Genomic DNA, 24,198 nt, shown 5'->3' on the forward strand with positions numbered 1-24,198 from the left:
CCACCTCTGTCTCTCCCCTCCTCCTCCTATTACTCCCCTTTCTTTCTCCTCTGCTCCCCCAATCCAGGATTCTCAGACATGCAAGATAGTTTGCTCTACTGCTAAGTAACATTTCCTACAGACTCATTATTCTTAGAACAGGGTGGCATAAGTCCCTATATTTTGCTTATATACTCTAAATCAGGGGTCTCAAACTCGAGGGCCGCAAACGGCCCTGTCCTAGAGGAATTTTTGTTTTGTTTTGTTTTAGTTGTTTGGGTCACACCCCCCAATGTTCAAGGCTTATTACTGACTTTGCACTTAAGGATCACCCCGACTTTGCCTCCTGCGGCCCCCAGGTAAATTGAGTTTGAGATCCCTGCTCTAAATATTTAAGAGCTCAGAAAACATATTCTTGGAGGACTAAATGGACCTGTTTTACCGTTTTCTGAATATAAATTGACTTGATGTTTATGATATTTACATTAACTTCTGCAAAGATAGGTGTAACTGTAATTTCCATGTGACATTTTAACTTTTTATTTTTCTTCTTTATTTAAAAGAAATTTCTGTTTGCCTGCTACCTTGAAATATAAGCCCTAAAAATGCCCACTTGTTTGGATTTAGAAGATGACATGGATAAATGATAAAAATTAATAAAAAAAATTAAGAAAGACATTTGGTAAGTAAAACAATCTTGCATGAGAGTGGATAAAGCTGTGTGAAAATTGCATAGAAAGTTACTTAGTGTCATCTAGCATTTTGTCAAATAAGATGGTCTTTTATTCAGTATTTGGAGAGATCAGTATATTTAGTGTAGCTGAAATTCAGTACATTTGAGTATGAGGTTAAGATACTCATCTTTCAAGACTGGAGTGGTGGTACAGTGGGTTCGATCCCTAGTACTCCAGTTGGCCCCTACCTACAGGTAAGTCTTTAGTGTTGTGTATGTAAACATTTCAATGGGATTATTATGTTACTGACCCTCCCTTATCAGTGATTGTGCCCTACCCTAAGGTGTGATGACTTGGCATTCTGCTCCCTCCCTAGGGTGGTACCTGATTCTGCTCCCACCATTGGGTGGTTCCTGACTCTGGGGGATAAAAGCAAGGGTCTGTGGAAGGCAAAGGGCTTTTTAGCTGGAACTGATGCTGAGGATTTTGGCTTCAGTCTTGTCCACCAAATAAAGCTAATATTTTCACAAGCCTGACTGTCTGCTAGCCTTTTACCCGCCGCTTCACCTCAGAACCGCCAGCTGAACAGGGTGGCAGACGCGTGTCCGAGCTGGAGGGGAAAGACCTCATCCTCCATCAGTCAACCCCATCAAGGACTGACTTGCAACACCTGAGCGTGAAGCTAGGAAGGAGTATGCCCAGAGCACCCTCAGCATGGCCTAAAACACACAAAAATAATCATCTTTCTCACTTTTGCCCATTCCCCTGTGCACACACACAGAACCCACAGACCTCCCAGGTATTCTAACTATAGGCACTTTCCCCCTTTCCTAGGAATCAAACTCAAATCTCATGCATACAAGGCTGAGCCACATCTCTGGCCAACACAGAATATTGGTCTCAGGGCTGGAGCTATAACACAGCGGTAGGGCGTTTGCCTACCGTCCAACCCTGTACGGTACCTGGTTCTATTCCAGGCATCCATATGGTCCCCTATGCCTGCCAGCAGTAACCCCTGAGCACCGCCAGGTGTGGACCAAACCCCCCCCCCAAAAAAAAAAAGAATATTGGTCTTTAGACCAAAGAGATAATATAAGTGGTTAAACCGCTTACCTTGTAAGTAGCCAATTTCTTTCAATTGCAGTATTGCATGTTCCCCCTAGGCACCACCAAGTGTGACTCAAATATACACTCCAACCCCTAAAAACAAATACTGTTCTCTATCACTATAGCAAACCCAGCAAAGTCACTCAAGATACAGCGTTCTACTAGTGAACCACTTGTATTATGACTAGATTGTCAGGTAATTCAGAACTGAAAACTGGTGTTTAATTCTCAAGCTACTGGAGGAAAATAAATATTCATTTATTTATTTTTGGTCACACCAACAGCGCTCAGGGGTTACTCCTGGCTCCACGCTCAGAAATTGCTCCTGGCAGGCTCTAGTGAGGGCCATATGGGATGCTGGGACTCGAACCACCATCATTCTGCATGCAAGGCAAACGCCTTACTTCCATGCTATCTCTGAGCCCCCCCCCTTTTTTGTGGGTCACACCCATCAGTGCTGAGTGGTTACTCCTGGCTCTATGCTCAAAAATAGCTCCTGGCAGGCTCTGGGGACCATATGGGTTGCCAGGATTTAAACCACCGTCTTTCTGTATGCAAGGCAAATGCCCTACCTCCATGCTATCTCTCCTGCTCCAATAGTGGTCTTTAATACATGTGGTCTTCTGTATGCAATGTGATTGAAAAGTTTTGTTTGTTTGTTTGGTTTTTTGTTTTTTTTTTTTCAGCCACACCCATTCGATGCTCAGGGGTTACTCCTGGCTGAGGGCTCAGAAATTTCCCCTGGCTTGAGGGGACCATATGGGACGCCAGGGGATCGAACCGCAGTCCTTTCCTTGGCTAGTGCTTGCAAGGCAGACACCTTACCTCTAGCGCCACCTCACTGGCCCCGTGATTGAGAAATTTTTACTCTAGCTCTAGATCTAAAATTTAAGTAATATTGTTCTATTCAGTCATGGGTCTTTGCCTCCACAAACATGTGCTTATTAATAACCACTTTATTCTTTTCTCTGAGGTGATTCTTTTTTTCTGAGGGCCCATATGATGCTAGAGATCTATAGGTTATATTTTGTTAGTTGTATAATTGTACATTATAATGCTTTCTTTGTATTCTTTCCAAAGGTTTTCTTATTTTCTACTTGGCATATGCTTCCAGAATAATATTCACCATGGTTTTGGATGACCTCCCAAACTTAGAAGACATCTATACTTCCTTGTGTTCATCAACAGTGGAAGATTCAGAGATGGATTTTGACTCTGGACTAGAAGATGATGATACAAAAAGTGATAGTATTTTGGAAGATTCAACTATTTTTGTGGCCTTCAAAGGAAATATAGATGATAAAGACTTCAAATGGAAGTTGGACACAATATTGGAGAATGTGCCCAATTTGTTAAACATGGGTAATGTGCCTTTTTTCTTAATGTTACTCTTTTTGAGGTATTCACCTTTTTGTGGTTATCTTGGTCTGTAAAAAGTAAAATTTCACTAAACTGGCTTGGGAAACTGATTTTAAGTGAAAAGTTAAATTTTTAGAATTGTTTTTAAAATTTTAGAATTTGTTTATTTTAGCTGAATATGTGATTGGAGAGATAGTGCCAGCAGGCTGGGTACTTGTCCTGTCATGCCATATAGTGCCCCAGACCTTACCAGGAGTGATCCCTGAGTACAGAGCTAGGAGTAAGACCTGAGTACCATTTGTTATGGCCCAGAAATAAGAAAAAAAAGCTGTTATGTTTCACTTAATTGCAATAAGGAGGTTTTTTTTTTTTTTTTTTTGTCACACCCGGCAGTGCTCAGGGGCTCCTGGCTCTGCACTCAGAAATCGCTTCTGGCAGGTTCTATGAGGGGACCATATGGGATGCCGGGATTTGAACTGCCATCCTTCTGCATGCAAGACAAACGCCCTACCTTGATGCTATCTCTGGCTCCTACATTAAGGAGTTGAGGATAATAAAATATTGCATAAAGGGCTGGAGCAATAGCACAGCAGTAGGGCATTTGTCTTGAATGCAGCTGACCAAGGACAGACATGAGTTCAATCCCCAGCATCCCATATGATCCCCCGAGCCAGGAGTGATTTCTGAGCGCAGAGCCAGGAGTAATCCCTGGGCGTCACTGGGTGTATAGCCAAAAAAAAAATAAAATAAAAAATCGCATAACATCATAGTCCATAATTTGCTCTTTCTTTGTTTCTCCTTGCCCACTAGTGAAATCTGACTTACCAGATGTGGGGTATTGAGAATCAAATCTAGTTGGCCATGCCACACAAGGCAAGCAACCTTACCTGCTCTACTGTCTATCTGATACCATTTTTTTTTTTTTTGGTTTTTGGGCCACACCCGGTAACGCTCAGGGGTTACTCCTGGCTATGTGCTCAGAAGTTGCTCCTGGCTTGGGGGACCATATGGGACACCGGGGGATCGAACCGCGGTCCGTCCAAGGCAGCGCTGGCAAGGCAGGCACCTTACCTTTAGCGCCACCGCCCGGCCCCCTGATACCATTTTTTATACTGTTAATAAAGAGAAAGGAATAAATTTCAGAAAGGGTACATAAATTGCTCAAGTGGTCACTCAGTCCTAAGTGGTAAAGGCTAGATTTGATAACAAAACCTAAGCTCTGTTAACCACTCCAAAGTGACGCTCTGTTCTGTTTTTTAACTTTTTGTTGATCATTATATGACTTTTGGCGATTAAAAGATTATTATTGTTGTCTTTATTTCACAATCAAGAATCTAGCAAGCTAAAGGTACAGAAGGTGGAGCCCTGGAACAGTGTGCGTGTGACATTCAACATCCCCCGGGAAGCAGCAGAGCGGCTTCGAATTTTGGCTCAAAGCAACAACCAGCAGCTTCGGGATCTAGGGATTCTCTCTGTTCAAATTGAAGGTCTTTTACTTTATCATGTGCCCATTTGAATCAAAATCATATTGTACAACATAGCATGTTTATCTGTCCTGCATTGTCTGTTTCAGGATGCCAAAATAACTCAGAATTCTGCTATATATCATATCACTTTAGGATAGATAATGAGGGATTGAGCCTGCCTGAGTCCTGATGCTTTATAATATCAGACATAATTCCCTTGGACTGATATTAGCTAAAGTCTCTCAGACACAATTTTTGTTGATACCCTGACCAGAAACTGATTTGTCCTTTTGTTTTGTTTTGGGACCACATCCAGTGATGCTCAGGGGTTACTCCTGGCCACTGCTTGGGGAACAATATGGGGTGCCAGGGATTGAACACGGATCCTCCACATGCAAGGCAAGCACCTTACCTTCTATACCATCTCTCTAGCTTCTGATTTTTTTTTTTTTTTGGTAAACACTATGTAATCTCACCATCTCTGCACTGCTGGTTATATCTCTGAAGAACTCCAAGTATACCTGGGGTGTTCTCTCCAAACAGGAAATTTCTGTTGCTGCTTTTCACCAAACAATCCTTAGTACCATATTTGCCAGCGTATAAGACGACCCCCTAATTTTGCAGTTAAAACTTAGGTTTATGCCTATATTTGTGGTATCAGACAGAACGTTCCTGTGCTGCAACTGTACGTACCACAGTGAGCCAATCCCAATAAGCAAAGGTTCAAAGGTTCTACTGTAATAGACTTCCTCTCTGACTCTGGCCAATCTGAGCAGGCTTTTGACAGTGTAGATTCAGGTCCAGAACATTGTCTAATTTGCATGCATAAAAAGCCTGCTTGGATTGGCTGAGTTAGAGAGGCGGTCTGAGCAGCCTTGCAGTGATTGATGCAGGATCGAGTTGGAAAATTCGTTTTGTGGCAATATTCAGACAATTTTTGTTTAGCGGCATATTGAAACATTTTTCGGGATATACTCGGCTTATAAGATGACCCCCAATTTTCGGTTAACTTTGTTTTGTTTCAAAAGTCGTCGTATACACTGGAAAATACAGTATATATTTCTTTATTCACCTAAAAAGATTAAGAAGCCCTGAACAGTACTTTTGTAGCAATGTTTATTTTCATATATTTTGCCAGAGTGATCTTCCTAAAATAAGCTGCACACACATAGATTTGAACTCCAATATGGCGTGGTCTGTGTGCAGAATAAAGAGCAGACTCCCTACTGTGACTTCACACCTGCCAAGGCCTGTCTTCTCATCCAGCTTCTCATCTACCTTCTCATCCAGCTTATCTTTAACAGTTCTCTTCTTTGTTCCCTGTTCCAGCCTTTCAGTTCTCTTTTGGTTCCTTAAATATAAGCATTTCCCCCACACCCCCTTGGTCCACACCTGGCAGCACTCAGTGGTCACTTCTGGCTCTGCACTCAGAAACTACTCCTGACAGATGTGGAGGACCATATGGGATGCTGGGGATCAAGCCCAGGTCAGGGGCCGCTGCGGTGGTGCTAGAGGTAAGGTGTCTGCTTTGCCAGCACTAGCCTAGGATGGACTGGGTTCGATCCCCCGGCGTCCCATATGGTCCCCCAACCCAGGAGCGACTTCTGAGCACATAGCCAGGAGTAACCCCTGAGTCTTACCAGGGGTGGCCCAAAAGCCAACCAACCAACCAAACAAACAAACAAACAAAAAAACCCAGGTCGGCAAGTCAAATGCCCTTCCCACTGTACTAACACTACAGCCCCATGGTTCCTTAAATATGGAACACTTTCTCTTGCCTGGCTCCTTTGTGTTTTCTCTGTATGAAATCATGCCCTTTATCATACCTCCTCATTTTAGTTAAACCCATTCAGCCTTCAAGTATCAAAATCTTGAGGATCAGGACCAGAGTGATAGCACAGCATATTTGCCTTATATGCAGCCAACACAGGACAGACCCTGGTTTGAATTCTGCCATTCCATATGGTCCCCCGAGCCTGTCAGGAGCAACTTCTGAGTGCAGAGCCAGGATTAACTTCTGAGCGCGGCTGGGTGTGACCCAAAAACAAAACAAAAAAATCTTGAGGATTTATTGTCAGAACTCCTTTGTTGTTTAAATTTTTGCCTATTTTTTTGAATTAAAAAAAATATCTAGGAATCTTATAGTATTTATTTCCCCCTGAAGGAAGTGAAAATAAGTTTATTTTAATAAGACCTTCATGTTAGGGAGATGGTATAACAGGTTAGGGTACTTGCCTTGCACACAGCTGACCTATCATCATCTCTATCACCAGAAATGATTTGTGATCACAGAGCCAGGAGTAAGCCCTGAGAACTTTCAGTGTGGTACAAAAGGGGGGGGGGGGGGGAATGTGTTTTGTTTAGTTTTACCTTGGTGACTTTGGGGCCACATATGGCAGTGCTCAGGGTTTCCTCCTGGTTCTACCCTCAGGAATCACACCTGGCTGTGCTTGGTAGTTCTATAATTTGAGTTGAGGCTACTCCTGGAGATGCTCTGTCTCTCTGTCTGGAGTGACCTCTGGTGGTGATCAGGAGAACTATGAAGCCAATTCAGCTGTCTATAAGACTTGTGGACTAGTGGTGTTTTCTTGTTTTCTCTCTGGTCTATTAGAATATTTTAAACTCCCCTTTAACATTATGACCATAAGTCAGAGCATATTTACCAACAAGGAAAGCAAAATGCCCAATAGATTTCAATAAATTAGGAAAGTTCCATGTGATCATATTACAGATGGCATTTGCATGTGCTCATCTTATATATAGAAAATAGGTGTCTAACTTAAAACACTTGTGTCTTAGGTGATCTTTTCTTTCCATACTCCATGAGAAGTTGAGCCAGAGTGAAAAATGTGGCAGCAGCGCTGGACACTCTTCTTAGTTGGAAGAGATGTTGTCAGCCGCCTGGTGTCTGCTGCAGGGGTAAAGAGGTAGATTGTTCCCCAACAGACTGTTCATCATTAAAGAATCCTCAGTAGCCTTTTTATGTTTTGTTTTGTTTTGTTTTGTTTTGGGGCCACACCTAGCAGTGCTCAGGGGTTCCTCCTGGCTCTGCGCTCAGAAATAGCTCCTGGCAGGCTCGGGGGACCATATGGGATGCTAGAGGTTGAACCTGGGTCCGTCCCAAGTCGGTAGTATGCAGGGCAAACGCCGTACCACTGTGCTATCACTCCAGCCATGCAGCCTTTTATTTTTGAGCTTTTATATATATATTAGTGGGAGTACTTTCAACCTTATTTTAAGAAAATTAAAAATGAGGGTTCAGAATGATAGTACAGCACATAGGGTGTTTGCCTTGCATTCTACTGACCTGGGTTTGATTCCTGGCATCCCATATGGTCCCCTGAGCATTGTCAAGCCAGAAAGGGGGAAAAGAAAATTAAGAATTAAATTAAGAAATTAGGGACCAAAGAGCTAGTATTAGGGTCAAGGCACTTATATTGCCTGAGCTGAGCCTCATTCAAACCCTGACATCACATGGTGTCACAAAACCAGGAGTAGCGGGGCCGGAGAGATAGCATGGAGGTAAGGTGTTTGCCTTTCATGAAGAAGGACAGTGGTTCGAATCCCGGCATCCCATATGATCCCCTGTGCCTGCCAGGGGCAATTTCTGAGCATAGAGCCAGGAATAACCCCTGAGCGCTGCTGGGTGTGACCCCCCAAAAAAACAAACAAACAAAAAAGGAGTAGCAATCCCCCTAGCACTGCCAGATATGACCCAATTTTTTTTTCTCCCCAAAACAGTGTAAGAATGAGAATTTACGGGCCTGGAGAGATAGCACAGCAGCTTTTGCCTTGCAAGCAGCCAATCCAGGACCAAAGGTGGTTGGTTCAAATCGCGGTGTCCCATATGGTCCCCTGTGCCTGCCAGGAGCTATTTCTGAGCAGACAGCCGGGAGTAACCCCTGAGCACCGCCGGGTGTGGCCCAAAAACCAAAAAAAAAAAAAAAAAAAAAAGAAAAGAATGCAGGTTAAGTAAAATATAATTTATTTCACCCGTTTTATTTTTGTTTTGTTTATTGGCTCTACTTGCTGTGCCCAAGGCTTATTCTTGGCTCTGCTCAGGGATCATTTCGAGGTTCTGCTTGAGCAGACCATATATGATACTAGACATCAACCCATGTCAGCCACATGCAAAGTCTTGACCCTGTATTATCTCTCCAGCCCTCATCTGTTTTACCTCTGGTTGTGGCTTCTTTTTTTTTTTTTTTTTTTTTTTTTTTTTTGGTTTTTGGGCCGCACCCAGTAACGCTCAGGGGTTACTCCTGGCTATGTGCTCAGAAGTTGCTCCTGGCTTGGGGGACCATATGGGACACCGGGGGATCGAACCACGGTCCGTCCAAGGCTAGTGCAGGCAAGGCAGGCACCTTACCTTTAGCGCCACCGCCCGGCCCCCTGGTTGTGGCTTCTAAAAATATAAAATTACAGTGGTCTGGGGGGCTGGAGAGATAGCATGGAGGCAAGGCATTTGCCTTGCATGCAGGACAGTGGTTTGAATCCCGGCATCCTATGTGGTCCCTCAAATCTGCCGGGGGCAATTTCTGAGGGTAGAGCCAGGAGTAGCCCCTGAGCACTGCCTGATGTGACCCCAAAACCAAAAAAAAAAAAAAAAGATTACAGTGGTCTGTAATATATTTATGTTAGGTAAAAAGGTGTTTGTTAGAGTTTGGCTTTTATAGAAAGGTGACATTGTATGATGTTCATTTTAGAAATAACACTCTGTAGCATGTCTGAGTAAATTTGTTATAGAAATAGTTTCTTCCTTCTAGGGAATGTTCTCCAGATCTATATCCTGTTTCTTTTACTCCTGATTCTCTTAGACAACTTAGGCAATTTTATAGCCCCTTGTAGTCCCTTAATTGGTAGGCTATTTTTTCCCTGTGACCAGTCTCCCTGTCTGGTTAAAATGCTTACTTTGGAAACCTTATTCATATTATTGACAAGATAGAGAAAACTTTTGTCCCCTCCTAATCTTTCTACATTATTAACTCCCTCTGTAAACAAGGACACCACAGTATGGAAAGACTGAATACAACCTTTGAACTTCTTGGCCACAACTAGCTACCCTTTCATCTGTCCACAGGTGGTGCTTTCTTCCCGAGTAAGAGAAGATTGAAGTTTTTGGATTAAGTTGTTTTTGTTTTTGTTTTCGTTTTTTAATTAAGATCAGGAGAGAGAGTACAGTCAGTAGACATGGCTGACCCAGGTTTAATCCCCAACACCCCATATGGTCCCCTGAGCACTGCAAGCAGTGATTCCTGAGTGCAAAGCCAGGAACCCCTAAATACAGCAGGTGTGGCCTAAAAGCTAAAAAAAGGAATTGATTATACTCAGGAAACATTTAATGAGTTGATCAGGTAAGATTTAAGTGACCTTTAAGTTTAGGAACTACTTACTTAGAACATTTCTGTGATAATTTTCTACTAGGCTATTGTGAGGAACAAATGAGGTAAACATTTTAAGTATTTGAAATCCTAACATGTCACAGAAGTATATAGACTAATAGTAGTAGAATTCTTTTTTCTTAGCAGTAGAATTCTTATTAGTTTGTGTATTGGCAAGTTTATATTGCATTTATTAAAGCAAAATGATGTTCTGCTCACAAATACTAAAATCCCCATATCATCAATGTGATTTCTCTAATAAATCTGCTCATATCCCTATTTTCTGATTATAGATTATTAATATAATGTAGGATTTTGATATTTTCTTTGAGAACATCCTATTTTTTTCACTTACACATGTGCTTGTGTAAGGTGGATGAAAATATTTAGTTTTATGCTTTCTACTATTGCTGTGCATCATTAATGTTTGTTAATCTGCTGTATTGTGAAAAAAGATCATCCTTGTGCTGCATGTAAGAGAACCTGTTTAGGTATGATTGAAGGCCCATATTGCCTTTTTACTACAGTAAACTCAGCTGAAAGCATACCTACATAAACACAGCAGAAATTCTTGTGTACCTGTTTGTACACAAAATTTTATTTTATTGTGATAATTTCCTTTTTATAATTTGACTGTCATTTTCAGGAGAAGGTGCTATCAACCTGGCTTTGGCTCAGAATCGAAGCCAAGATGTGAGAATGAATGGACCCATGGGAGCTGGAAATTCGGTTAGAATGGAGGTGGGATTTCCCATAGCAGCTGGTCCAGGTGAGATCTCCCACTCTTATTTGACATTTTACTGGCTTCCTGTTTTGCTAACATAAAATCATTTGGGTATTGTTGCAAGGTAGATAGGCAAAGTTCTTGGCATTTATCTCTGTCTACTGGCAAAAGCAAAATCTTAGTTTTGAGTCATAGAACATGAACTATAATTATATAGTCTTTGCAATCTTTTGTTCTCCTATTTAACGGTAGATGAGTTCTAAGTTGTGCAACATGTATTTATTAGTCTCATTGTATTTAGAAAGGTTTTCTTTTTTTTTTTTTTTTTTTTTTTTTTTTTTGGTTTTTTTTTGGGCCACACCCGGTAACGCTCAGGGGTTACTCCTGGCTATGCGCTCAGAAGTCGCTCCTGGCTTGGGGGACCATATGGGACGCCGGGGGATCGAACCGCGGTCCGTCTCCTAGGCTAGCGCAGGTAAGGCAGGCACCTTACCTCCAGCGCCACCGCCCGGCCCCTAGAAAGGTTTTCTTTATTTTCTTTTTCTGTATTTTTGATTTTGGGGCTCAGTGCTATCAGTGCTCAGGGCTTGCTCTTGGCTCTTCGTTCATTGATTATTCATGCAGTACCCATGGAGTCCATATAGGTACTAGGGATCATACCAAGGTCATCTGTGTGCAAAGCAAGTACCTTGCTCTCTATATTATCACTTTTGAACAGAAGAAATGTTTTCTACCCTGGGGATTAGTATATATAGTGTGTGTATATATACGTAATAGAGAATATAGCTCTCCAACATCTACATATTCTAACATCATGAGCTGAGCATTCTATGTGTTTATATAGAATCTGTAGAAATACATGGTAAATACATTTTATGTATTCAGAATTTGGGAGTTATAAATTTGGTTACTTGCCTAGTAATTCTGAAGTACTTTAGAGGTTAAACTCTAAATAGTTGAATAGTTTGTGAATCACAGGATTTTAGTTTGAATTAACTTTCTCATTTAAAACAGAGGAGTGGTAGTGCTCACAGAGAGAATGTAGTTTGCCTAAAGTCAAGTAGTAGTTGTTTTTGTCACATGTCTAGCACCCATTTTTTACACTAGTGGTTTTTAGACTTCTGCCTGAGGACCTTTTATTTTAATAATAAATCCAAAAAGTAGAGTTGCTGGAGATTTTGGTTTGTTTGTTATTTTGCCAAACCAGGTGATGCTCAAACTCCTGACTGTGCACTCAGAAATTAGTCCTGGTAGGCTCAGAGGACCATATGGGATGATGAGGATCGAACCCAGGTCAGCTTTTTGCAAGGCAAATGCTCAACCCGATGTGCTATTGCTTTGGCACCAGAGAGATGCTATGGTTTAAAGCAGAGTGGACACCTGAAAAATATACCTAGTCATTCACGTCCCCACTTAACATGATAGCTTTTTTTGTTTTTGTTTTTTTTTGGTTTTTGGGCCACACCCGGTAACGTTCAGGGGTTACTCCTGGCTATGTGCTCAGAAGTTGCTCCTGGCTTGGGGGACCATATGGGACACCGGGGGATCGAACCGCGGTCCGTCCAAGGCTAGCGCTGGCAAGGCAGGCACCTTACCTTTAGCGCCACCGCCCGGCCCCAACATGATAGCTTTTGAGGAAATTCAACAGAGTGGAAAAACTCAGTTTATAAAGCCGTTGTTTTTAAACAGTGGTCTTTAGAATCAGTACTGGACCTGCTAACAGCAGCAGTGGAGGCCATGGCTTTGGTGCCCAGAGGCATGTAGGTACTCCCCAGGTGAATGTACAGAGCCCAAGGCAAAGAGCCAGAGGAGAACAGCTGCTCCACTTCATAGCCCATACTCCTCTTACTCAATGAATGCCAGCACTGGCTGTAGAAAACAACACACTAAAACCATAACAATGAGAAACAACACCAATCTCTACCAGGCTTAGATAATGAAGATGGTAGTTCTGATGACCCAAAAAGTACCAACCACATATTTAGTTTCTCAGATAAGAGAAAAAATATGGAAGTTGTTCATAGAATTCAAAGCATGGAATAAACTAAAGTGCCACAAATAAGAAAAGAGAATATGAGAGTAGAAGTGAGAAAACTTCAAACTGAAATAACAAGACTGGAAAACTTGGCAGGTGAAATGAAAACCTCACTGGAAAGCCTCTCCAACAGAGTAATAGCAGTTGAAGACAGAATCAGTGAGCTGGACGATGAGAATCATAACAACTCCATACAACAGAAGAGATTGGAAAAGAGCCTTAAAACAAATGATCAGGCAGGCAATGGGAAAAGTCCTCAAAGAATATGAACAGATAAAATTAGAAGTTTTTGATTAATTCAATAAAAACAACATAAAAATCATTAGAACCCAAGAAGAAAACCCTCATGAAATATCAACAGTCAAGGACATCATTGCAGAAAAACTCACAGAGCTAATGAGTGCATGCAACTGAATCCTACATGCCCAAAGAGTACCAGTCAAAAGAGATTCAGGGGCCTGAGAGATAGCATGGAGGTAAGGTGTTTGCCTTGCATGCAGAAGTTTGGTGGTTTGAATCTCGGCATCCCATATGGTCTCCCCGAGCCTGCCAGGAGCGGTTTCTGAGCATAGAGCCAGGAGTAACCCCTGAGTGCTGCCGGGTGTGACCCCAAAACCAAAAAAAAAAAAGAGATTCAAGACACATCCCAGTCACATTGATGAATCCCATAGATAGGAATACTGAAAGCAACAAGATCAAAAGGGAAATTACATTCAAAGGAATATTCCTAAGATTTACAGCAGATTTGTCACACAAAACCCTCAAGGCCTGATGGAAGTGATGGAATATAGTGATAAGACTCAATGAAATTAATGCATTGCCAAGAGTACTTCACCCACAGGACTTACATTTAGGTTTGAAGGAAGGATACAGTTTCACAGTTAAACAACAGTTCTGAAACTTTACAGTCACAAAACCAGCCTTAAAAGACAAACTGAAAGGTCTTTTTTAAGACAAGACAGACCAACAAACACACCAAACTTCTACAGAAAGATGACACCAAATCTCATGGCAAATATCTCTCACAATGTCAATGAGCTAAATGCACCAGTTAAGAGACACAGAGTGACAAAATGGATCAAAATGTTGAATCCAACATTTGCTGCCTACAAGAAACACATCTGACTAGTCAGAACAAACATAGTCTCAAAGTCAAAGGTTGGAGGACACTCATCCAAGCAAACAACTCCCTTAAAAAGTCTGTAGTCGGGGCCCGGCGGTGGCGCTAGAGGTAAGGTGCCTGCCTTGCCTGTGCTAGCCTAGGACGGACCGCAGTTCGATCCCCCGGCGTCCCATATGGTCCCCCAAGCCAGGAGCGACTTCTGAGCGCATAGCCAGGAGTAACCCCTGAGCGTCACCGGGTGTGGCCCCCCCCCAAAAAAAAAAGCCTGTAGTGGCCATATTAACATCAGATAGCCCAGACTTTAGACTTTAAAAAGTTATAAGGAACAAAGATGGACATTTTGTAATAATCAAGGGATATGTTCAACAGGGAGAAATCTTACTCCTAAATACATATGTACCCGGGGCCAGAGAGATAGCATGGAGGTAAGGGGTTTGCCTTTCATACAGAAGGTCGGTGGTTCGAATCCGGCATCCCATATGGTCCCCCAAGCATGCCAGGAGCGATTTTTTTTTTGGTTTTTGGGCCACACCCTGTGATGCTCAGGGGTTACTCCTGGCTATGCGCTCAGAAGTTGCTCCTGGCTTCTTGGGGGACCATATGGGACGCCGGGGGATCGAACCGTGGTCCGTCCTAGGCTAGCGCAGGCACCTTACCTCCAGCGCCACCGCCCGGCCCCGCCAGGAGCGATTTCTGAGCGTAGATCCAGGAGTAACCCCTGAGAGCTGCTGGGTGTGACCCCCCCCCAAAAAAAACATTTGTACCCATTGAGGGACCAGCAAAATATTTAAATCAATTGTTGACAAATTTGAAGGAAGACATCGATAGCAACACAATAATTGTGGGATACTTCAACAACTACACCCTGACCCCTTGATAGGTCAACCAGGCTGAAACCTAACAAGAACATACTGGCTCTGAAGGGAGAAATGGAAGAGAGTGGCTTAGTAGATATATATAGGGCTATCCATCCCCAGAAAACTATACATATTCTTCTCCAAAGCATATGGGTTATTTTCAAGATAGACTACATGCTGGTTCATAAAACATACCTCCATAAAAATCAAGTGAATTATAGAGGCCAGACCGATAGCACAGTGGTAAGGCATTTGCCTTGCATGAGGCCAGTAAAAAAGTGAATTATAAACAGATACAGAGGAAAAACTCTAATACCTGGAAATTAAACACCTCACTACTGAACAACCAGTGGGTCAGAGAAGAAATCGAAAAGGAATCAAAAGATACCTGGAAACAAATAAGAACAGAGATAAATTATCAGAATTTGTGGGACAGAGCTAATCCAGTACTAAGAGAAAATTTTATAGCTTTTTTGTTTTGTTTTTGGGCCACAGCCGGCAGTGCCCAGGGGTTCCTCCTGGCTCTGTACTTAGAAATCTCTCCTGGCACGCTCGGAACCATATGGGATGCCGATGATCAAACCTGGCTCTGTCCTGGGTCTGTTGCGTGTAAAGCAAGTGCCCTACCACTGTGCTATCTCTCTAGCCCAGAAAATTTATAGCTTTGAAAGCACTCATTAGGAAGGAAGAAGGCTCTTAAGGACACAGGTTGTAAAATTGGAAAATAATCAACAAAATGAACCAAAAATAGGCAGACAGAAGAAAATAATAAAATAGCAGAAATTAAATTGAAAATCCAAAAAAAAAAACAATTTGAAAGACCAATGAAAGCAAGAGTTCTTTGAAAAAATAAACAAAATCGATAAATCACTAGCAAAACACACAAAGGAAGAGAGAAACTTGAACTTAATAAGGAATGAAAAGGGGGATATTACTAGAGATACTACAGAAATTCAGAGGGTAATCAGATATTATTTGAGAAACTATGCCACAAAACAAGAGAAGCTGGAAGAAATGGATAAATTATTGAACTCATAACCTCCCAAGGTTGAAACAAAATTATCTAACATATTTGAACAGACCCATTACTACTGAGGAAATTAAAATGGTAATCAAAATTCTTCCCAAAAACAAAAGCCCAGCTCAGATGGATTCACTAACAAAATCTTTCAAACAAACTTTAGAAGACCTCCTGCCAATTTTTTTCAGGCAAATTGAAGAAATAGAAACACTCCCAAATAATTTTTATGAAGCCAACATCACTAATACCAAAAGCAGAGAGGCCACAGAAAAGGAATACTACAGACCAGTATCCCTGAGAACACAGATGCAAAGATTCTCAACAAAATCATAGCAAATAGGATCCAGTGTCTCATCAAGAAGGTCATACATACACCGTGAGCAAGTAGGATTCATTCCAGAGATGCAAGGATGATTTAACATACCCAAGTCAATCAATATATTACACCACATGAACAAAAGGAAAAATAAAAACCACATGTTTATATCAATAGATGCAGAGAAAACATTTAATGAGGTCCCAAACCATTCATGTTAAAAACTCACAACTGGGAATGGAAGGAACTTTTCTCAATATAGTCAAGGCCATTTACCATAAACCCATGAGAAATATTATACTCAATGGAGAAAATCTGAAAGCCTTTCTTCTAAAATCTGGCACAAGACAAGGCTTCCTCCTCTCACCATTCCATACAAAGTAGTACTGAAAATACTTGCCTTCGTAATTAGGCAAATAAAAAATATCACACTCTCACTTTTTGCAGATGACATACTATATTTAAAATATCTTAAAGACTACCAAAAAGCTTCCAGAAACAATAGATTTGTATAAAAAAGTGGCAGACTACAAAATTAACACGCAAAAATCAATGGCCTTCTTATATACAAATAAGATAGATAACATGAGAAGAAATAGACATTAAAAAGAAATCCTGGGCCAAAGAGATAGCATGGAGGTAAGGTGTTTGCCTTGCATGCAGAAGGTCGGTGGTTTGAATTCTGGCATCCCATATGGTCCCCTGAGCACTGCCGGGTGTGACCCAAAACCAAAACAAACAAACAAACAAAATAAAACAATAATCCCATTCACAATATTATCACAGAAACCCAAATACTTGGAGTCAACTAAAGATGTGAAGGACCTATACAAAGAAAACTACAAAACAGTTTCAAAAAATAAAAAGAGGAAAATAAAATAAAAGAGGATACACAGAAAGGGATACACAACCCTGTTCATGGATTGGGAAGATAAAACATTATTAAAATGGCAATAGTCACTAAAACATTGTACAGATTTAATGCAATTCCTCTAAGGATACCCATGACTTTCTTCAAAGAAGTGGGTCAAACACTCCTGAAATTCATTTGGAACAATGAGTGCCCAGGAAAAACTAAAGCAACCCTTAGGGGAAAATAAAGATGGGAGGCATCAGTTTCCCCAACTTTAAATTGTACTACAAAGAAATAGTCATTAAAACAGCATGGTATTGGAATTAAGACAGACCCACAGATCAGTGGATTAGACATGATAATCAGAGAATGACACCTGCAACATATAATCAGTCTTTGATAAAGGGGCAAGAAACGCAAAGTGGAGCAAGGAAAGCTCTTGACAGCTGGTCAGCCACATGCACAAAAAGTGAACTCAGACCACTATCTAACACCATACACAAAGGTCAAATCAAAGTGGATTAAAGAGCTTGATACAGACCTGAAACTATAAGGTATATAGAAGAAAACATAGGCAAAACGCCCATGACATTTCTTCAAGGAGGAAACACCACTGTCCAAACAAATGGAAACAGAGATAAATGGGACTATATTAATCTAAGAATCTAATGCACTTACAAAGGAAACAGCCACTAGGGTACAGTGGTCATCCATGGTATAGAAGAAACTATTCCCCCAAGCCAGGAGGCGATTTCTGAATGCATAGCCAGAGTAACCCCTGAGCCTCACCAGGTGAGGCTCAAAAACCAAAAGTAAATAAATTAAAAGGACTGGGGGCCAGAGAGATAGCACGGAGGTAAGGCGTTTGCATTTCATGCAGAAGGTCATTGGTTCGAATCCCAGCATCCCATATGGTCCCCCGAGCCTGCCAGGAGCAATTTCTGAGCGTAGAGCCAGGAGTAACCTCTGAGCGCTGCCGGGTATGACCCAAAAACCAAAAAGATAAAATAAAATAAATTAAAGGACTGATAACAAAAAATCTTTTGTATGGGCTGGAGAGATAGTACAGTGGTGGGGCATTTGTCTTGCATGTGGCTGACCCAGGAGGGACCCAGTTCAATTACTGGCATCTCATGGTCCCCTAGCCCACCAGGGGCGATTTTTGAGTGCAGAGCTAGGAGTAAATCCTGAGCCAATCAAGTTTTAAAAAAAATAAAAATCTTGTAATTAAAACCAAATTTGTGGCCCTTTGGGATGGGGATAGTATTATAGAATTCTACAATTATCTAAGGAAACCATAGTTATTCAGTGATGAATTTTCAGCCTCATCACGTTTAATCTTTCAGGATGGTAGGTTCTTTGTTATTGTTGAAGACTGTTTTATGACTGTGTCCCTAGTTGGATTTGGATATAATTCAGATTCCCACCGGATGCTGGGGTATATGTATGCAAGTGTGTAAATGCTCACCACACCCAGCAGTGCTCAGGGCTATTCCTGGTCTGTGCTCAGAAATCACTCTTGGTGGTATTATAATACATTTTATGGTACTACTAGTGAGCATGCATTCTTTACGGTATTTGAGTATTTCTGGAAATAGGAAACTATAATCTAAGAACATGCTCTTGCTTCCTAAGAAATTTCTTACTGTATAATTGCCATCTCTTTTTAAAATGCAGTAGGGTTCTAGAAACAAAAAATTATATAAAGATGAACATTTTTCTTACTGCTGTCTTTAGTATGTAAAACAACTAAAACTGCTGGATGTAAAAAAGCACTTACTGATGCGAGTGTAGTTAAGACACTTGCTTTGCATGTAGTTGACCCAAGTTCAGTCCCCAGCACCACAAAAGGTCCTCTGAGCCCACCAGAAGTGATTACTGAGTGCAGTGCCAAGATTTAATCCTGAGCTCCTCCTAATATAGCCCCCCCAAAAAAATTTACAGCAGAATGGAGCTTATGAAAAGTGAGGAAAGAAAAAGAAGGCAAAAAAAGGAGATACAATAAACACATTCTGCAAAAGCCAAAGGATTTTTGTTTTACTCAATAGGAAAGATTAAAATTTGAAACTTTGCTTTTGGTTCATATAAAATAAAAAGTAGGTTATAAAATTTTCACCCTTTGACACAGGGAGACAAATAAAAAACCTTTCTGCCTCTGTCCTTGATGGGAGGGTTGTGCTTTCTTTGTACCACCAAGCAGGTCTCCCTTTGGGTGGATGTTGTGAATGTAAATGGTGGTTGTGAATTTGTTTTCTCTGCCTTATACATATTGGGTATTTAGGCTGGTAATACATATTAGAGCTTTGGAGGGATAAATTCTCAACTCAGATCACTACAAACTTTTCATAGCTCAAGCCTGCTATAAAATGAATTTATATTTCAAATTTATGGAGTACCTCCAAAATTCTACATAACAGGAATATCAGGATGTTCAAAATTATGTAACTACTGGGGCCGGAGAGATAGCATGGAGGTAAGGTGTTTGCCTTTCATGCAGAAGGTCATTGGTTCGAATCCCAGGAGCATTTTCTAAGCATGGAGCCAGGAGTATCCCCTGGGCACTGCCTGGTGTGACCCAAAAACCACACACACACACACACACACACACACACACACACACACACACACACACACACACACACAATTATGTAACTACTAAGAAAAAAGACAATTGCTAGAGACTGCAGAGATAATATAGCAAGTAGGGCACTTGTCTTGAATATGGCCAACCCAAATTCAATTCTTGACATTCATATGGTCCCATGAGCACTTCCTGAGTGTAGAGTCAGGAGTAACCTAGGAACATCATCAAAAAATACTGTTAAAGATGGGGCCGGAGAGATAGCATGGAGGTAAAACGTTTGCCTTAAATGCAGAACAGTGGTTTGAATCCCGGTATCCCATATGGTCCCCCGAGCCTGCCAGGAATGATTTCTGAGCATAGAGCCAGGAGTAACCCCTGAGCGCTGCCGGGTATGGCCCAAAAAACTAAAAAATAAAAAAAAAATAATAATACTGTTAAAGAGTTGGAGGGAGGCAGAGCAGTGACACAAGTGGTAGACGTTTGCCTTGCACATGCTGACCTAGGAAAGATTGCAGTTCGATCCCCCGACATCCCATATGATCTCCCAAGCCACGAGTGATTTCTGAGCACATAATCAGGAGTAACCCCCAAGCGTCACTGGGTGTGGCCTAAAATGAAAACAAAAAAATAATGGTTGGAGAGGATATGGAACTCATTAATATAAAACAATTATTAAAGTGAATAATAGCTTATTCAATAAATTAGACACAGCCTAACTAGAAGATGATTTGAGAATAATACCCAGAATGCAACAGATAAAAGAAAACAATAGAAATATAGAAGAGGTTAAGCAACATGAAGGAAGCCAGAGAGAGATAGTAGAAGGGTAAAGGCACATGCTTTGCATGCAAGTGATCCCAGTTCAATATCCCGCACCACATGTGGTCCCTTAAACACCAATAAGAGTGATTCCTAAGCACAGAGCTAAGAGTAATCCCTGAACCCCAGCACAACCCCCTACCCCCCCAAAAAAAAAGAAACATGAAGAAAAAGTTTGATCTATACCCAAAAGAGCTCCAGAAGATTTTTTTTTAATTGAGCAAATTATCATCAAAGAGAATAGCTGGAATTATTTTCAGGATTGATGAAAAACTTGAATTATCAGGGCCAGATGATAATCAGGTAGGGTGCTTGCCTTGCATGTGGTCGACCTGTGTTCAATCCTTACACCCCAAATGATATCCAAGTCCACCATGAATGGTCACTGAGGCAAAACCCACAATAAGCCCTAAGCCACTGGCTGTGACCCCAAAACAAAACAATACAAAAAGACTTGAATTCTCAGATTCAGAAACCCAGTAATATTGACATTTATAAATAAATAACAAATTAATATCTAGAAACAAAATTGTAAAACTATAGAACATGAACAGTAGAATATTAAAAGCAATCCCAAATAAAAGAAATCATTTATAAATGAAAGGCTTTCAGATCTATAGGTGATAACTCGATATCAGTATTGGCAGCCAGGTGAAGTAATATTTTGCAGAGTGGTAAGAAAAATAATTGAAAGCCTAGAATTTTTAACCCTAGACCTTTCCAAAGAGACTAAGAGAATTTACTATTAACAGACCCTTGCTAATTGAACTGCTCAAGAATGTACTTCAGGAAGAAGAAAATTGAACCTAAGATGGAAGAAATAAGATCTAAGATGGAATGGTGAGCTCAATAATTGTTCAGCTTATGTAAATTTAAATAAACACTCACTGTTTAGTAATCATAATGATCACATATCACCTTTAGACTTGATGTCAGGTATGTCTCTTGACATTTTAAAAAACCATTCTCCCCAAAATGATAATCACTAAAAAAAATAGAAATTTGGAGCAGGTAGGGTAGCCATGTAACATCTCAGAGTTTGCATTCTGGAAGCCTGTGTCAGATCCTAGAACTCCTAGAACTTCTTAGGCACCTATGCCCAGAACTAGGAATAAATAGTCCCTAAACACTTTCTAGTATGAATGGAAAAAAAAAGTAAGAATCAGAAAGCTCAATATAAGAATGAAAAGTGCATTCTTTAATAGGGTTACAAAATGTAAATTATAATTCAGGCTTTTTTCTTTAAAAATGGAAAAGGAATATGGTATACATTTACAATATTAAATGTTGTTTGTTTTGGGACCAAATCTCAAAGTCCTAGGGCTCACTCACATGGCTCTGCATTCAGAGAATGGTAGTGTTTGGAGATAATTTGGGATTCTGGGGAATGAACCTAGATTGACCATGTGCAAGACAAGCCTCCTACCCACTATCACCCTGGTCCATTATGCTATTAAATTTTAAAGCATTGGCAAATTAACAGTGTTTAAAAATACTTAATTTATCCAAAACAAATTTGATTAAAAATTTGAAAAATCTCTACTTAAGAAATCAAAATGGTTAAAAATTGATCTCCTAGTAAATTACCTAGTAGAAACTGTAGTCCCTGAATTTTATAGAATTTTACTAAACATTTAAAGAACAGATAAATCTTCCAAAGCACAAAAGAAGAGAAAAGATACTTCTAATTTAATTGAAAAGTTTGGTTTTTTTGGTTGATTGTTTGAGGGTAGGGAGACCCACACTTGATACTCTGAAGGACTATGCTGTGCTAGGAATTGAAACCAGGAGTCAGGTAGAGTTCAAAGATTGATGCCTCAGGTACTGAGAATCAAATCTAGATCTTCTACATACAAGTAGAAGTGTTTAGCTTGCTTAGTTATCTCTCTGGCCCATTTGTTTGTTTTTTTGTTTTGTTTTGGGGGGCCACACCTGGTGGTGTACAGGAGTTACTCCTGGCACTGAGCTCAGGAATCACTCCTGGTGGACTCGGGAGACCATAAGGGATGTGGGGATCAAACTCATGTCAGCTGCATGCAGGGCCACCCTACCACTGTGCTGTTACTCTGGGCCCCAACCCATTTTAATATTGAAATCAAAAAGGAGAATATTATCATTCAAAGTAGAGAGCTGGAAAGGGTTAGAGACTGGAAGGGGTTAGTAAGGCATTAGCTTTGCAGTCAGCTATCCTGATTCAATCCCCAGCACCATGTGTCTTTCCTCTGAGCACCACCAGGAGTTATCCCTGACCATAGCCAGATGTATCCTAAAAAAAAAAAAAAAAAAAAAAAAAAAAAAAAAGAATGGGAGAAGATATATAGCACAGAGGCGTTTGCCTTGCAAGCAGCCGATCCAGGACCAAAGGTGGTTGGTTCAAATCCCGGTGTCCCATATGGTCCCCCCGTGCCTGCCAGGAGCTATTTCTGAGCAGACAGCCAGGAGTAACCCCTGAGCACTGCCGGGTGTGGCCCAAAAACCAAAAAAAAAAAAGTATTTTCACTTACATACAAAAGTGCTAACAATCCTCAGTAGTCTAATGGTATCAGATATTAGAAAGATGTTGAGGTTGTATTTCCTTAAAGAGATTAAGATTTGTCTTTAAAATTAGCTCAGGGGCCAGAGCGGTGGCTCGGAGAGGTAAGGCATCTGCCTTAGGTGGCTGCCTAGGACGAACCACGGTTCAATCCTCCAGCGTTTCATATAGTCCCCCAAGCCAGGAGTGATTTTTGAGCTCAGTAGCCTGGAGTAACCCCTGAGCGTCACTGGGTGTGGCCCAAAAAACTCAAAATAAAATAAAATTAGTTCAGTATTTTCTTAGTTTTCTTTTAAAACAGTAGGAAATAAAGTATAAAATAAAACAAAAATATGTGGAGCAAGAGGAGCTCTCAAGATTGATATAACCACTTTTGAGGAGAGTTTACTAGTATTTAGTAAAATTAAGAAGGTTCAGACTTTACAATTAGTATATAGTATAGTATAATTATCGTATAATTATATAATATATAATGGATTAGTATGTAATTCAAGTCATTCTCACATGCCCACAAGAATACATAATGTTGCAATGGGGTCCCAAGCTTTCCCCGCCCTTCCCTCAGCTATAGGGAGGGAAGGGCACAGGGTGTAGGGTGGGCAGATCCTGGCTTCTGGCTCTCTCTCGATACTCTCTTGAGCTGGAGGCTAGCTCTAGCCGGCAAGGGGTTGGGGGAGACCCCATGTGGAAGGCCTTCTCCCTAACTTGGGTGCGCTGGGAGCCTTCATAGGCTCCCAGCCTTCCCCACTTCTGCCCCTGGCCTCCAGGCCTTCTGGGGTGGCAGCCCAGGCGGCCAGACAAGGTGGGTGTCGGGGGGTCCCTCCTGGATGGGGTCCCAAGCCTATGCAAACAACAGTTGCCACTCTAACACCGTTTTTACTGTGCTCCTTTGACTCTAATCCTTAAAAAAAAAAAAAAAAAAAAAAAACACTTAAAATTTGAGGTTAACTTAAGCTAATATGCATGTACATGGAAATGTAAAAAATGCTATGCCTCTAATGTTTAAGGAGTTACGTAAGTTTTATGGCTTTAGATTGCCTTGTGTGCTGTTAAGAAATATTATAATGTGTTACAATCTGGGGACTTGAGGGACAAAGTAATTGTACATGGATTCTGTTTTATTTATCTAATGTTCTTTGGCTGAAAGTTCAAAGTTAAGATATCAGCAAGGGGACTACTTCTGAGAATTATCTTATGGGTGATTGTCCTTCCACTGTAACTTAACTTTACCTTGTTCTCTTTCTTTGCATCTTTGTTCTCATAATTAAAAATAAAAATTTTTTTGGGGCCGGGTAGGTGGCGCTGGAGGTAAGGTGTCTGCCTTGCAAGCGCTAGCCAAGGAAGGACCATGGTTCGATCCCCCGGCG

General features: G+C 41.0%; 1 protein-coding gene across 2 annotated transcripts in view; it reads left to right on the forward strand.

Moving 5' to 3' along the window:
- The first annotated feature begins 2,874 nt into the window (after window positions 1-2,874).
- NCOA6 (nuclear receptor coactivator 6) overlaps window positions 2,875-24,198 on the forward strand; it is a 77,234-nt gene continuing 55,910 nt past the window's right edge. For both annotated transcript variants that reach the window (XM_049779108.1, XM_049779109.1), the window contains exons 1-3: window positions 2,875-3,122; window positions 4,451-4,606; window positions 10,613-10,735. In XM_049779108.1, the coding sequence (XP_049635065.1) occupies window positions 2,888-3,122; window positions 4,451-4,606; window positions 10,613-10,735 (514 nt within the window). In that variant the 5' untranslated portion in view covers window positions 2,875-2,887. The remainder of the gene's footprint in view (window positions 3,123-4,450; window positions 4,607-10,612; window positions 10,736-24,198) is intronic.

Source organism: Suncus etruscus, chromosome 9 (genome assembly GCF_024139225.1).
Source record: "Suncus etruscus isolate mSunEtr1 chromosome 9, mSunEtr1.pri.cur, whole genome shotgun sequence".
Lineage (NCBI taxonomy): Eukaryota > Metazoa > Chordata > Mammalia > Eulipotyphla > Soricidae > Suncus > Suncus etruscus.